This window comes from Rhipicephalus sanguineus, chromosome 10, assembly GCF_013339695.2.
Source record: "Rhipicephalus sanguineus isolate Rsan-2018 chromosome 10, BIME_Rsan_1.4, whole genome shotgun sequence".
Classification (NCBI taxonomy): domain Eukaryota; kingdom Metazoa; phylum Arthropoda; class Arachnida; order Ixodida; family Ixodidae; genus Rhipicephalus; species Rhipicephalus sanguineus.
Genome location: NC_051185.1, coordinates 41,738,123 through 41,754,645, shown reverse-complemented (window position 1 = coordinate 41,754,645; position 16,523 = coordinate 41,738,123). Strand labels below are relative to the sequence as shown.

Here is a 16,523-nt window from a genome sequence, read left to right as displayed (position 1 = left end):
TGTTTCTCCCGGTTGTATGGGTCATAGGAAAATCTCCCGAAAATCCAGTTTTGCCCCGTGCGTCCAGTGCTTTGTCTGGCCACATGTGCAAATTTGTCTGGCCACGTAGTAGAAAGGATTCTTCTTTTTTTAACGATGGTAGAAAGGTTCAACTCAGTTTCATTGCGCATGAAGTAGCTGTGCACTTTGCGCCGCAGTCCAGCACTTAAAAGGGTAGCCGTTACCGATGTCTGTCGAGATAGCGCGTTCGCCAGCGCTCGCGACCGTCCCCGTCTCAACGGCGCCCCTTATGGTCCCTTGCCCGACGAAATAACTGGTAAGCAAGCGACGACAGGCCTCGCACGCGGAGCGATGTTGTCGCATGTGCCCTTCGCGTGACGGTGACGGCCGGGTAGTTTTATCTCTGCTTCAACCGCGTTCGTCCCTAGCGCTAGCGCGCTTTTACTCGCACGTGAAACAGACGATGCATAAGCGATGTTATCGGTTTGGACTCTGTACAGATCAGCGGCGACCGCAAAATCCCGCTGACAGTGTCCATATAATTGCTATCGCAGTACGCACCCCCCTCTCTTCCCGCGGTCGACATATTTCATACTACGCCCCCCCCCCCCCCCCCCATTGAGTAGATCTCCCAGAGTCCGTTTCTCCAAACTTGGCAGGTATGCATTTATTGATTGTTTTCTTGATACTTTCTATAATGCAGAATTCAGTTTATTCGGACATTTTTCCCGGTCCCGTGAAATCCGAATTAACGAGCTTTTACTGTAGTATTTGCAGTCAAATACTAGCCAATGTTGGGCCTGGCTGACCTCACTGTTCTCAATGTGATTAGTCATGAGTACCTGTTCATTATGTGTTTTGTAATACACTCAAACCTCGATGTAACGAACACGGATATAACGAATTATCGATTATAACGAAGTAAATCAAGAAATAGTCTTGCCATAATGAACGTTTATAAGGCCATGGATGAACGTTTATAACGAATTTTCGGATATAACGAAGTTATTATCGTGTCAGATGCGACTCTGTTATAATGAGGTCATACCCATGCCACATGGGCACAGAAAATGGCATTTGCCTCCTAATGCCTGCAGATTTAATACCATTCGCGCGGTGCACACACGGACGAACGAAATGGCATTCGCCCAAATGTCATTCGTCACCTAATGCCATCGCCAGAAGTCATTCGACTGAGAAATGCATACTCTCGACGGCACAGCTGACGAAGTGCGATGTACCTAAATTATATAAAACGACATCCTATTCAGCTGAAAATAGTTTTCACGTCTTTTATTTACACTAATCACTTAAACAAGCGCTTCAAATGCTGTATTTTGGATGCGACAGGCGCCATTTTTTTTACACTGTGGATCTGACTAGCGCCGGCTTATGTTGCTACGGTCAGCTGCAACGTCGTGAAACAAAGCAACGAACTCAAGCTTACGGCAGCGTAATATGCCTATTTCTACATGTAATTATTCTCGGAGGTATATGAAGCTTGTAAACGCATGTTTATTTTTTTATTACTACTCAACAGTTGCTCACTACAGAAGATGCTGCGATCGACATCATAAAGTCAAATGTCATTCAGTTTGGATGTGTAACAGCTCTGCTGAAAAAAATGTCATCCGGGAACTGAATGCCTTCACTACCGAATCTCATTTTCTGTGCCCATGTGGCACGGGTATTATAGTGTAATACAAAATATAATTGCTTTATTGTTTCTTTTTTCCCCGACTAGCTTAATGAAAAGTGTCTGGAGTGGCTCAAGATTATGGTAAACAGTATAAGATTATTTTAAACAGTACAAAAATTGAGATACTGTTGTATACCAATCTGTATAACAGCATCACACGTCTCAATTTCAAGTTAAATAGCATTCAGTGTACTGAATGACTTGGCGCTTATTGCACTATTCCTTATCGCACTCAATTAATCCTAAAGCTTTCTTTTTTTTAACCTGTGTTACCCAAGACAGTGCATTTCAAGCCCTGATGAGCACAAGAAGTCACTCGTAGCTGCGCTTGAGGAGTTGTCGTCCAGGCATTCCGTGTCGGCCATCCTGAAGCCATTCTGGCACGGCTGATCAAGTCTGTGGTGGAGTCCCCTCAGAGCGAGAATGAGGATGGCAGTAAGACGGCTGCGGCTGTCCTCAAGGCTCTAATCCAACTGGCCCTGTCGCTCGACAAGTACTCCGACTTTGTTGTGCGGTGAGTTCATCGCTGGCGCAGTTGAAGAGCTGTTTTGCGAATCGAGTGCTCGATAGTCTTGCGTAGTAAACTGTACTTGGAGACAACTTTCTGTGGCAATGCAGCCAGTCTACAGAGCCTAACCACGCCGTTTCGATAGTTTCGCTGCGCAGCTGGAAGTACTGGTCCCACAAAAAGATTATTTTCTGCGTGTAACCTAAACATTTAAAAAATGTTCTGTTACTCTTTGGCCTCAAATTGATAATGCCACAAATTATAGCCAGATTATGTTAAACAGCATTATTTTTTTAGATTCTCAGGTTTTTTTTTGTTGTTTGCAGCGTTCTCTACTGGCGTCACATAGGTTCCCTTCAGAAAAAACAAAAAATAAAAACATGACCTCATCGTCGATGGCGCCTTTTTTCTCGGGTAGCTCACCACTTCAATCACCGCATAGGATTTTCAAGAAGCTTGAGGACCAAAAGCTGTCAAAACAAACGAAGCAAGTGGTCTGCAACGTAAAAGCCCAAGTGAGACTGACGCAACCGGGACTCTCCGTCATTTCTGCATTTCGTTCGGTTAGCCAGCTTACCGGCGTAAGCGAGTGTACTGTCTCATTGCTCAAGGTGGAGGTTCTGAGTGGTACCCTGGCAAGTGAAGCGTAGGGAAATTGTCGCCAGTATGCCTGCATGCTCAGTGATCGTGGTTCAACGCGCTCAACCACGGAGGACATGCGAAAAAATGAACTGTAGCAAATGCATATCTGTCATGCCGAAACTGAAACCAAAAGCAGTTTATCGGGAACTACTTCATCGCGGTGACACGGAGCAGTTAGCTCCACCCGTGTAGCTTTCGCTCCATTGCCACAGAAAGTTGTCCCCGAGTAGTTACTGATAATTAACAGTAACATGACAGAAGTTCAGGGGAAGATGGAAACTTGAAGTGATGAAACACTTTCAGCGCAGCCGCCATTTTAAGCGCAGCTTAAGAAACTAGGGTCTTTAGAATTACGTATCTATGTATTTTCTGGTAAAGGAACACACTACCTACTATTACGTAGGGACGCTGCGCCTCAGTTATGCGTAATGTTTGCTTTTTGATCGACAATGTACACAAGTATGAACCTACAAACCAGTTCAAGATGGCTGGCCCTTGGGCAAGTGGTTCAACTTTTGCCGGGTGGCTGAAACGGGACCACGTGGAAGAAAACTAATTTAGGTGTGGGACACTCCGCCCGACGGCGCGTCCACATAATGTTCGCCTCTTCCTCCTCTCGGCCCCCATGTCGCAGCGCCTCCCACGCAACCGCGGCCGGCGCATGTACTATAGAAGACGAGCTGCGTGCGTAGCGTCCGTAACGGCGTTGCGCACGTGAGAAGTCAGCGAGCAGAAAGACTGCTCACGCGCTTTAAGGGGGGACGCGGGTCTTAGAATAGTAAAAATGGACAGAAAATCATTTTGAGAAAAACGCATTTTAGGCATGTTTGCACCCTAAGCAGCTGCCCTCAAAATATTATCGCCGATTTCGCCCCGGGAAATGGGTTAAAACTTATTTTTAAGACGCCACGGGAGCCGCAAAATGCATCTCAACAGGCAAAATTCGTTCAAACTTCCCCGCGCGCCGCGGGCGCAGCAGCTGGCTGATCGCCGCCATCTTTGGCTTGTTTTGAAGCTGTTTCTTTGTGTACATTTTGCGGCGTTTCAAAATGGCGTCACTGCAACGGAACGGCCGCTATCGGCGCTTTTCCGAAGGGTGGTTGTAGAACGCTCATTGGCCAGAGCGCGCGCGCGCGCGAGCCCCTTCTCTCGCGCCTCCCATTGGCTGGCGCAACCCAGGCGGCCATTTTGTTTTTGTATTTTTGTTCTGCGCTCACGGCTGCCGTGTTGCCGGTGTCGTGTGCTCGTGTTTGTTACAAGTCGCGTTCGTGCGCCCGACACACAGTTACCTTATTTTGTGCTGGCACATCCGGAGATTCTCGTGTAAAGAAGACGCGCCAAGCGTACGAGGGCGTGATGCCGAAACTACTTGTCGCTACCGGAGCGTCGAGTCTACGAGAAACCGCCCAGTTCCCCTTGGTCAAGCTGAGCCATCGGATCATTAGGCAACGCTTCAGTGGCATTCGAAACCGCGTTCGTATGGCATACTATGCGGGACTGCCGAGTGCGCGGGAAATACGGCGACGGGAGGAGTGCTTGGCATCGCAGCGCGCAACGAAGCAGCGGAAGTTCAAGCCGTTGGATGTTGGTGAACGGCGGCAAGGAAAATGGCACAGAATTTATCCGCGTGGACTTATCCGTGATAAAACGTTCTTTGGGCTTGTGCTTTGTTCCGAGTTCGGCTCAAGCAGTGACCATTTTCAAGGCAGAGGGTATAGGCTGCTTTCAAAGCCTGTGCTTCATTATCATAGGTGCGACTCGCGCGAGAAGCGTTTCTCGTAGAAGGTAGCTGGTGATGTGGTGCTAAAGATAATTAATGTAATTTGAAGTGAATGAATTAAATTAGGGCCACAAATACTGTCGACAAGGGTGCAACGGTAGTCGCTTCAACCACGACCTGACAGAGCAACACCGAAATTGCAGAGACGCCGTATTACACTTTGGGAAATTGATTTGTGCTCTACAGCCTTGAGAAGGTTAAAAACTGACATTGGAAGTTGCAAAAGGAGCACTTATACAGTAGTAACACCAAGCACAGACTTTCAAAATTACACAAACCAGCAGGGGACCCCGAGTACAGCCCTTGCCTGCTGTTGAGCCAAGTGCTATTGCTGGACAATAATACTGATTTTTGTTTTAATAAATAACCCCGTGCTTTTTAGACTCAATCTCTCTGTCTATTTTATTTGCCTGTTGCAAAGCCACATTCATAGACAATTTGTATTTCTTTAGCTTGCAAGGAATTGGTACAGGCCTATGAATGCTAAAGGTGGAGTTTTATCACTCTGGTACTGGGTGCACTATGTGACTTTATAAGAAGATTTTGCCAGTACATTGGCAGGTCATGGTCACATATTTGGTATGGCTGTTCTCGTGAAGAAGAAACCTATCAAATGATATAACCCTAGTGCGTGGCTGCACTTCCACAGAAGTTACAGTTGTCTGAAACTTCAAATGCGTTTTTCTCAGTTTGATATTTTTGCTCAACGCACTCAGCCTTACGGGGTTTTTTTCCATGTTGTTGCTGAGTAAAAATCACAAATTTGGTATCATTTTACTCGTATTGAAACGATCTGGGGGGTGATGCTATTTGCATAACCTCTAGCACCATTTTACAAATTTTAATTAAAGATACTAATGAGAGTGAATCAGAAAAATAGCCACCAGTGAATGTTCATCTGTTTTCTGACCTTCACAGTGCTCTCAAGGGAATAAAAATAGCATCACCCCCTACAGCATGATCTGGGCATTGGGCCCATGCACTTACATATTGGTTTTAGTAGGTTGAAATTGCCTAAAGCCCCGTAAGAAGCAGGCACTAATTATTTTTTCGAACCTCGAAATCTTTGAACTAGTGCAGCTATTAAAAAACTAATTACAGATTTGAAATCAGCATAAAAAACTGGTCAAGACAGTGAAGTTTGGTTCATATTGACTCAAAAATAAAGAAAAAATTTTAGGACCCACGTCCCCCTTAAGCAAGACGCCCGCTTTTACGTACGCAACGTTGTTAGGGACGCTATGTGCGTCGGGTGCGCCGTTTACACCGTGGCTGTATGAAAACTCGCCGTGAAAAAATGCAATGAGGTGAAAAGAAAAGAAGAAAACGCGCGTTCGCCTCGTCGCAATAGGTTTCTTAAGCCCCCATGTCGCAGCGCCCCCCACGAAACTGCGGCCGGCGCATGTATTAAAGGCGAACATTATCTGGACGCGCTCTCCTTCGCGGCGGGCGGAGAGTGTCCACACCTAAATTATTTTTCTTACACCGTGCGGGTGACAGACAGACAGACAGACCAAAATTTCTGCGTTTAAGTTCCCCAAGAAAGACTGTCGTCTTTAAAAATCGTTGAATGGGCAATATCACTGAAGCGAATATTTGGACGAGAGGATTTGTCTTCATCAGGGCATAGGCAAGTTGTTTTGTCATAACATTGGCTTCAGCGCATTTTCTGGCCAACGATTTCTTATCACGTTACCAGAAACTAGTTGCCTCTTTACGCAACTTACAAGTGGAACTTGTTCCTCGTTCGAGTAACTTGGTATGCCGTCTTTTTGCACAATGATGGAAATGTTACTTTGTTGCAGCTACGGAAAAAAGCATAAAGTTACGTCTGACAAATAATTGCGTGTTGTAGGTAAAAGAAAAAAAAAAACTTTTAAAAAATCTAATAACGTTACGCGCATACTTATCACTGAAGGACAACAGTGTTTCTTTTTGTCGTAAATCCAACTTAAAAAACTACCATGTTGTTTGTTTTTGTGACGTTTTAATTATAGCTGTGCGAATAGCAAAATTACGGGCGTGAAGCGAATTCGAATAATAAATTCAATGCAGGTCGAATCGAATATTTCTTGAATATTTTTTAAATACCTCCGAGTGATATTGCAGAAAAAAGTTGGAGAGCAAAGCATATTCTTATGATATGGGAACACGAAAGCGTTTCTTTTGGCTAGGTTGGTGTTACAGAGGGGGGCTGCAAAGTGGTGTTCCAGAGTTACGTTATAATGAATGAGGAAATGTGAAGGCCGAATTGTGTTTATTTACATTATTCGGTACAACCAAAGTGGTGTCAACAACATTTCACATGTCCTCCCCTATTTCATCGTCGAGGTGCTCTAAATGACAATGTTGACGAATCTTCTGCCGATGTTGATGCCTACAACACTGGCAACGGAAACGCTGCAGCCACGTTTTGTAACATCACTGTGCATGCTGCAGCAACACTGCCTCCACAGGAGTTGAAGACCAACTGATGGGGCACACAAGGGCGCCCTTCGAGTTGGGAGTTCTTCTGCCGCGGGGATTCCCCTCTCCTACTCCGCGGCTGCGAGTGTTGTCTGCGGTGGTTGTTGGTGCTGGCATTAGTTATGGTGGGAGAGGTCACATGTTTTCCGTATACGGCTGTTGTGGACGCCGGATGACTGCATACTTTTGCAAACCTGGCCAAGTAACGCTTTCATGTTAAAATGTAGAGAGAAGCATGGCAAAAAATAAAAGAACTTCTTTTGTGTGGTAACCTGTAGACGTAGCGGCAGCATGCTGTTGGCCACGTGGAATGAAACTGTGCTGCTAGATGTCACGTTGTGACGTGGGATTGACGTAATGTGCAGTATTGGCACGAGCCTGGATGACTTGATATTTTGCCCTTATTAGGGTGATAGTGACGAATTTGATATCGCGAGCTGATTTTACAGCGCCAAGACGCTATTCGGAAATAATTTTTCGCAAAATGGGTTGATTGAGTAGGAAACCAAAACCACGCTCGCGGCCTTAGCAACAGCTGACCGTCAGTGGCAGATGTATTGTCATCGCCGTCACAAAATGGCGACGGAATGCATTTTAAAGCTAGTCTGCTTAGGCTCATTTTATGCTCGACTACGGTTTGTCTGCATCAAATTTGCTCTCAGTGAAGTGGAAATGGTGACGCGCCCCTTTCATTGTGAAAGCTCATACGAAAGGAAAGTTCGCACGCTGAGAACAGCTATGTTGTGTCTATATTGTGTGCCCAAAACCTGTGTCCATGAGTGGTGCAAAGAAAGGAAGGAGTCTTCAGCTGCCTGTCGCCGAGGAAAAGCTTATACGGACCAAAAATGGGAAAAATATTTAGACCTTGATGACAAGCCTGCAGCTTAAGCAGCTCTGTGTAGACCGAGCTTGTCAAGGTCGCGGCCCTCGAATAGGTATGGGATCGAGGCATTTCCACAAGTGACCTTAAAGCCAGCAAAACTGGATTGCTAAACGAAAGGAACTACCGGCAGAATAAATTTCACTTTATATAGGGTGCATTGTGCTTACTTTTGTTTTCGATTAAGTACGCTAGAAGCAGGTGCTGTGCTTCGCACTTGCTGCATTCTTTCTCGTCTGAGTGCACTGGTAGAGCTACCATGTCTGAAATAGCGTCGTGGTGCGGTGAAGTCCATTAGCCTTTTCGATAAGTCGAGGTTCTCAAGGAGAATTGGATTTGCGCACATTATTTAGAAGTGCTGTGATTTGATTTTTAGCGAATGAAACCATTATACTTATTTTCTGAAAGTTCGAATACTTCGAATAGTAAAATTTCAGTTCGAGTCGAATTGAATAGCAAACACTATTAGAAAAATATTCGAAAGCTCTAATATTTGCACACTCCTAGTTTTAATGGCTGTTCTTACAGTAAAAAGAAAATAATGACATCACTTGATCAGTAGTTAGTGTTGCTCTGTTTACTCTGTTGAAACTTGTACCTATCAGGGTTACCTTTCTGTTTCTGGTAACTTTAACTTAACACTTACTTCTTACTGGTGTAAAGCGACAACGATTAGTGCTTGAATAGTACACTTCACGTAGTGAACTTCACATGTTGAAACTTAACTGCAAGATGCTTTCTCTCCTTTTCTGATTTGTGCAGTTCGTTCTTCGATGCCTATATCAAGCTACACAAAGCACAATGGCCAGCGGCGGCGACGCGGCATCAAACCCTCCAAACGAAGAAGCATTCTCGACATCATGAAAATGCTGCGTCAGAGGTGAGCTTCTTTGTTCAGCCCCTCTAAAGGGTTTCTGTGTTGTATTTTGTTTTTGTAACATTGCTACCAGCTTATACTACAGTTTCAAAGGTAGCATGATTCAAGGGCCCGAGGTCCAAGATGGAGGGAATGACTGCAGGACTGAAGCAAGGGCATGTTTTCTTCAGACCGTGTGCCCATTGCATGATTTTATCAATGCTGTGTTGCTAGATTACAAAAAACCAATGCTGTTTGCGAGAAAAAAATTTTTTTTTCTGAAGTGCTCAAGTGTTGCTTGATTCAATTGCACAAAAGAAAAAAGTGTGCAAGAAAGACACCGTAATGGTGCATGTGCTGCCCTCACATGGGAGCATATACTGGAAACGTGGCCTTGTATGTACTTTTGGGCAAGCTATTTAGAATAAAGAAGCTAACCCACCGTGGTAGCTTAGTGGCTGATATGTAACTCTGCTAAGCTCAAGGGCACTGCTTTGACTCCCCATTGTGGCAGCTACATGTTGACGGGTGCAAATGCAAGAACGACCGTGCACTTAGGTATAAGGTTCTTATCAAAGAGTGCCAGGTGGTTGAAATTAATACGGAGTCCTCCACTGCAATGGGCCTCGTAATGAGACCTTGGAATTGGCATGTAGGGCCAATTCCAGTTTCTGAACAAACTTTCAATTTATTCCTGTGTGCTTCTGAAGCAAACAAAATTGGCAGTAAGGTTGTTGAAAAATTCATCGGTCTGTGTCTAAAGGCAAATGATTGTTTAAAGTGTTTCTATGTAACTTCAGTTATACTCAAACCTCGATATAACGAACACGGGTATAACGAATTATCGGTTATAACGAAGTAAATGAAGAATAGTCTTGTCATAGGTACAGTGTCACAGATAAATGTTTATAACGAATTTTCGGATATAATGAAGTTATTATCGTGGCAGATGTGACTTTGTTATAATGAGGTTTGAGTGTACTTAAATGCTCTCTAAAGAAGGCGTAGTGTGACCTGTGATGATGCCTCGTCATTGTTCACATTGTTCGGTGGTCTGTCTCCAGGTGCCCCGACGAGGTGGACGCCTGTCTGGAGAGCCACCTTTGCGGAGACGACGAGCAGGCGCGTCTGGCAGCACAGCAGCTGACTCGCTCAAATGCCTTCGGTCGGGAGCACCCCTGGTGGAGGCCACGGGAAGCGCATTATTTCTGGCTCTCAACAGTGCCAGCAAGCACCACCGAGTGGCAGCCGTGCGGGAACTGGTCGCTTCTCTCCAGAAGAGCAGGTGCGAGGCCATGCTTGAATAGACTAGAATATTATTCTTATGGTGAACTTGTAAATAGCAAAGCTAGGTACAAAGAACTCTCACTAATGGAAATCTCTTAAGCAGAATTGCTGCTTAAGGGGAGACGTGGGTCTTAAAAAATGGTTTTTTAAAAGTTGGGTGAATGGCATGAAATTTAATACACTTATTCAGCTTTTTCTGCAGATTCAAAATCTCTAAGTAGATTTTTGATAGCTGCATCAGAACAAAAGTATGCAATTTCTAACACATATTTAAGCATATTTCTTGCGGCGATTTTTGGCAACTTTGCTTTGTCAGACACAAAAACAAAGTATGTGGCAAGATTGCCAGGAAGCTGGTCTAGCCGGTGATGCTATTTATTTTCTTATAATGTTGTTCACCAAATTATAATTCTCGATTATCAGAAATAGTATGCAGCAAAAAAATTTCACTCACATTTATGTCTATTTATTTTGCATTCAAAGTTTGTTGAAGACAATAGGATTAGCATCACCGGCTAACCAGCTGTCTGGCAGCCTTGCCACATACTTTGTTTGTGGTTTGACAAAGCAAAGTTGCCAAAAATTCCCGTAAGAAATATGCTTTTAGAGATTGCACATCTTTTGTACTAATGCAGCTACCAAAAATCTAATTAGAGATTTGGAATCTGCAGAAAAAATGGGATAAGTTTGTTAAATTTCGTTCAGTTCACCCAGCTAATAAAAGAAATAAAAAAAAGACCCGCGTCTCCCCTTAAGGGGGGACACGGGTCTTAGAAGGCCGAAAATCGCGAAAAAATAGACTTTTTGAAGCTGACATTTTCGGAATCTATATCTATTTTTGCACAATCTGCTAAGTTTGTAGCTTCTATTTTCATTATTTCCGCCGTAAAATCAATCTGTAACACCAATATGAGGTTTGTCTGAGCGCAAATTGACGCTAAAATCGCGCTCTTTCCGCGCCGAACCGTTGCCGGTACACACAGGCTATCGTGGCCATCTTGATCTCGTTTGGAAGAGCCGTTCTTCATCTTCAATTTCCCGCCACCGCTGGCTCGCCTTGCTCATTGGTTTTCTAGCAAAAACGCGTCATCGAGAAATACAAGCGCGCGATTCTATTGGCTGCTTGGGGCACGTGACAAAATCTAGGCATCCGATTCGCCAAGCGGCGTTTCCGGCGTCTGCTTCACCGCCGAGACGCGCGTGAGCGTGCGCCATTTTGTTGTGGTGTTGTCGACTGCCTACAGCTATGGGCCCTGTCATCAAGAAGTTCCGCACGAAACACAAATTCGGAAAGCGGATGAGGCGATCGCTAGCAGAGAACTTCAGGAAGCGCCCCGCAACGACCCAGAACAACGAGGATGACGAACTCGCAGCGGCCGTCGACGCCAGCGCGGTAGGCCTAACGGACGCTAGTCCTACGAGCCCGTCAGTTGCCGACAACGTCGCGTAAAGCGGCCGTGTGCGTCACGACACACAAATTCTGCAGCCCCAATAGATAGAAGACAAGAAGAAGAAGGCAGAAGAAAGCTGCAAGAGATTTCATCTGTTGCGGTGACGGAACGGAAGCGCAGCCTTATCGCTAAATGCGCGGACGCCGCGGGTCCCCCATCTGATAAAACGGCCTTCACCATCCTGGACTTGGAGGCGGTAAATGCTTTGATAACATTGCATTTAAAGTGCAAGATTTGCAACGGAGACACCGAGATCGGGAGAGGCGAGCGGGAATACGGCCTTGCCGTCAAGCTTGAGCTAGTGTGTGTGAACTGCGGTGACGGGTCGTCAAAGTGGAGTTCGCCGCGCGTCGACGGACAGCAGAAAATAAATCCATTCACAGTGAACGTGCTCGCTACCCCCGCAATGCAGGCTACTGACAACAGGCAGACTGCTTTTAACGACATATTTGCAATGATGAACATATCGCGTCGCGGCCTCCATACGAAACTTGGCAGGCGTACGTGAAGAAGCAGCTAACACCTGCCGCTACTCTTGCTACCTCGAAACTCACGAGTGAGTGCGCGAGTTCGGTTCGCGACATCTGCGCGGAACTCAACGTGGACAACCCGGGAAACATCGCCGTGTCATACGACGGATCGTGGATGACGCGCGGACACTCGTCGCATATTGGCGTCGATACCGTCATTGAACTGATAAGCGGCCTCGTTGCAGCAAAACTTGAAACTTGCAGCAGAACTTGAAAAAAGGCATGCTCATGCTAACAATCAGTCTGATTATATGCCTGGTGCATATTAATCACTAAAAGTATGTGTGCCTTTGATATTTTTCATTCTGTAATGCTAAATAAAGTTTTAACCTTTTTTGCTCATTTCTCAGAACATGGATTTTGGCCACTTCCCTTTTTGCTTCTTCTGTAAAAGTCGACCTAGGACAGCTAGAGCTACAATTCTTTTTGCACAACCTAGCTAAATGTGCATAAAAAGCAATGCTGCAAGCAGATTTTCAATCTGCAATTTCAATTTTTTTTTATATTAATTTAAAATTTTCTTGTTTTTGGCTAGGTGTAGACATGAACTCATTAGTGCTGTAAATTGAGAAGTAGTTGTTCAATTTCCAATCAGCTTGCAGCGTTGCTCTCCTTAGGCTTTCTAGTATCTATATATGGGTTTATAATGATGTTATGTTGCATAGATAATTTTTTATTGTTTCAGCAAACAATAGAATGAGATTACTAATTATCTCAGGAAATAATTGACCTGTGTAAAATATAACTGAATAGTTAAATAAAGCTAAAGAAACTGAACAAAGCAGTGCAGTTTCATCTAATTTGGCCAAGAAATAACCTATGTTATCTCTAAAAACCAGGTCCCCCCTAAATGGAAGGGCCTCTACTAGTATGATTGGTTCAGTACATGGATTCTGCACCCCTGTTCATCTCCTAGTAAACAGTACTCCCGCTAAACGGAACATACTTTCCAACCCTTTCAAGTTTTGTTTAACGAGAGTATTCTGTATAAGCGAATCCTCTAAAGTCACTGGCTTGCTTTCATCTATATATGCTCAGCGGTGGTATGTCTGCATTTTGTTTAATGTGTTCACTGCATCATGGATCACCAATGGGTCACGTTGCATGTTATTGATTTGTGCTGCCTGAAACTAGCAGTGCTTTTATGCACTGTTCCAATGAAGTTCACTTGGAAAACAGAATTAGAGGCACGAAGGTGTACTTTGCAATCGTATGAATTGTAGGCGAGCTCCACCTTGCATCTTGCAGCCATAAACAAGCGGTGGTGCACTGTGCACGAAGCACGAGGCACTTCAGAGTCAAGTGATGAGGCCTAAACAGTACTTCGTGTGCGCTGTATTCCGGCCTTCGTTTGGTTGGTAATCGCGTTATGTCAAAGCTTCGGAAACGCACTGAAATGTGTATGATTTTATGAAAGGCAATCAGTAGGCACGATAAATTTTGTCTGAAGTAACTCCTGCAGGGTTTTTAAGGTTCGAATGTGCAAGAGTTCTTTCCTATTCGAAGACACGCTACTTTGCCAGGGCCAGGTGTTCAGATTGAATTATCTGTCGAGAAGTTTTGAATTATCAAGGCTCTGCTGTACTTAGCTTAAAAATGCATTTTCATGACAGCCATATAACACATAGCAAGTCTACATTTCAACTCTTTTGCAAGCAGCTTTTGTATGCTGTCAGCATGTGTCTCTGTCGGTGGAATGAGAAGTGTAATGTCTTAAATGTAAACATTTCGACAGAAGTCTGTCTGGCTGGGTGGAAGAATTAAGAAGTTGAAATACCTCCAGCCACAAATTCTTGGAGGAAACCCAACGTTTCGAGACCGGCTTGGTCTCTTCTTCAGGGGTGACTGTGCTGATCAGGGGGGCTTCGTCGCAGCTTGTTTTTGGCTCCGCCTTACTCTTTCCCTCACATTCCGGAGGCCGTGCACGTAGATCGGAGGCATTGTTCCGAGGGACCGGTTCACATTCGCAGGTGTGTTCTGGATGTGCCACGACTCGAGTAAGAGCCTCCTTCCCAGATTCCTTTCCGTTTCTATGATGGAAGCGCCCTCGAAGTCAATTTTGTGGTCGTGCTTCTCGCAATGTTCTGCAATGTGTAGTTCACACTAATAATGTTAATTGGTAGCCTGCGCTTATGTGGTTTCTATATACCTGCTATGTAATGATTCGTTCAGTTATTCAGTAATTATGTACCGTTTCGTTCTGTTATGCATTAAGATGTTCTATACAGAAAAACAGTTTTTGAATGAAAGAAAGTGTGTTGTCATGCCCTTGCTCTAGTGAACAAGAGCAGATGCTGTATTTCATCGTAACAGTGACATGCAATGACATTTCATTTGATTGTCAAGGACATTTGTGCCTTTGATGTGGCATCGCCACAGATGATGCAGGCAGGTTTGTTGTCCCGGTAGGGTTGGCTGTTAAGTTGTTATTTTGTATGCAGGATGTGGATGAAAAGTTTGCTCGAGACTCGTTGCGCAGCCGCCTGGTAGACACAGAGCCCGAAGTGGTGCAGGCAGTGCTTGCCCTCGGCAAGGTGAGTGCCAATGCCTGAGTGGGTGCTGGCTCATTTATCTCTCTCATTTTTAACATACAGTAATACCTCGTTAACTCGAACTCGCATATCTAGAAAAATTGTTGAAATTTTCCTACCGAACGATTTCCCATAGGTGCAATGTATTTATTGCCCTCTATCTTGAAGTATTTCCGTGCCAACTTTCGGTTATCTCGAAATCTCGACTGAGAGTGGAACGAAAACTTCGCCACCGAACCGTTTCACAAAATACTAGCGGCAAAATGTCGTACGTTTCACAAGGCTCGCGCGAGGCTGCCGTGCTTACGACGAAGTGGACACTGATCCCGAAAGTAAAGTCGGAACCTAGTGGCATAACAACTTTGTCAAGCAACCCTGTGTCACGTCAGTGACGCTATAGACGTGCACAGAGGCAGGCCCTGCAAAATAGCTCGGATTGTATACGTCGTTTTGTTTACCGTCAGAGGTGTGACTTCAGCTTTTTATTTACGCAAGGCACGTCGCGCAGATTTTTTTGTCGGCCGTGCAGTGTGGTGAGGATAACGCCGCCAAAGCAAAGCAAGTCACTGATGCTGCAAAGAAAGGTAGCCCTAATCAGAGAAGCGGATTCAAAGCTCGAAGTTTCCAGACATCAAAACGGCGCTGATTGTGTGGTTACATCGTGATAGAGGAGCCCCTCCCGTCACAACATTGACAGAGAAGGCCGATTCTCTGGACTTGGCTGTGGGTTACACTGATCTCGCCTGCAACATCGGCTGGTTTGACCATTTTCTTAAGCGAAACAACTTGGTGTCAAGCACGGGGATCGCGCCAGTGTTGACGCAGCTACTCAAGGGGTGACGACATCAGCCGAAACAAGAAACATGCTTCGCTTGATGCGAAATAAAGTTTAGTGCAGCGGCGCGGACAATTGGTGCATGCGATGTGTTAAGCAACTTGAGAAAGCTTTGCTAGGTGCAAGTGTTACTGAGAGGCAGTCCAGCCTTATTCGGTCTTTCTGCACTAAATAAAAAGGCAGTGCCAAAAAACACAGCTGGTTGATAGCTCTGGTATGTCATTATTTTCTTTAGAACCTTTACAAAGAGCCAGTTAGGTGCTCCCGTTAAGAAACTGGTCAGTAGTGATAACGTTTCTAGGTAGAACTGGACTTCTCAGTGGAATTTGCCCAACTTTGCTTATCTTGAAAATCTGCTTATCTGAAAATTTTTTCTGGTTTTCACTACTTACGAGGGAACGATGTATTACTGAAGATGAAAATTTTAACATATGTGCAACATAACAAATTGAAGCGTGCCAGCAGCAGTGACTGCCGGTAGCGAACACTGTCTAATGCCATTTCCCTTAGTAGCAAAGCTCATCCACTCGTAGCCATATAAATTCTTTTCTATTATATCTGAAAAGTAACAGAGATGCCTTGACTCAAACTTTTGTTGCTATGTGCCTGTGCATATTTTTTTTTTCTTGTCGTTGTGTCTTCATGCTGCATTGTGCCCTGAACAAATACCCCAATAAGATGTCAGGAGTGTCAAGCCTCACTTTATTTTCCTTGTTCTTGCCTTTGAACACAACTTCCTCTGTTTTCTAGGACCTCTGCAACTTTGTGGAGCAGAGCTTTGTCCTGAGCACCTTGAGGAGAATCCTTTTTGAACCTGCGGAAGAGAGCACGAAATGGTGTGTTTTGTCTGCTGTCCTGGCTTTTTCTACTCTTTGGCATGGCTGTGGCAGAGCCGTATATTCCTTCGGAGAGTTCGGCGGAGGGGCGGAGCCAAAACCATCCAAATTTAGCGGCGGCGCTGTCCGCCAGCCATTTTGTGCCGCGGCACTGTAAGCTCACGTTGGCGTGCGCCCGCAACGCTCCGTCTCTGGCGAATCCTTTCTTCAGCGAGTTAAGGG

At 44.9% G+C, this 16,523-nt stretch overlaps 1 protein-coding gene across 1 annotated transcript in view; it reads left to right on the top strand.

The window, feature by feature from the left end:
- LOC119406357 (HEAT repeat-containing protein 1-like) overlaps positions 1 to 16,523 on the top strand; it is a 93,526-nt gene that overhangs the window by 11,876 nt on the left and 65,127 nt on the right. Inside the window, exons 9-13 of the mRNA XM_049420057.1 lie at positions 2,047 to 2,213; positions 9,896 to 10,116; positions 11,363 to 11,511; positions 14,541 to 14,633; positions 16,216 to 16,301. Of these exons, the coding sequence (XP_049276014.1) occupies positions 2,047 to 2,213; positions 9,896 to 10,116; positions 11,363 to 11,511; positions 14,541 to 14,633; positions 16,216 to 16,301 (716 nt within the window). The remainder of the gene's footprint in view (positions 1 to 2,046; positions 2,214 to 9,895; positions 10,117 to 11,362; positions 11,512 to 14,540; positions 14,634 to 16,215; positions 16,302 to 16,523) is intronic.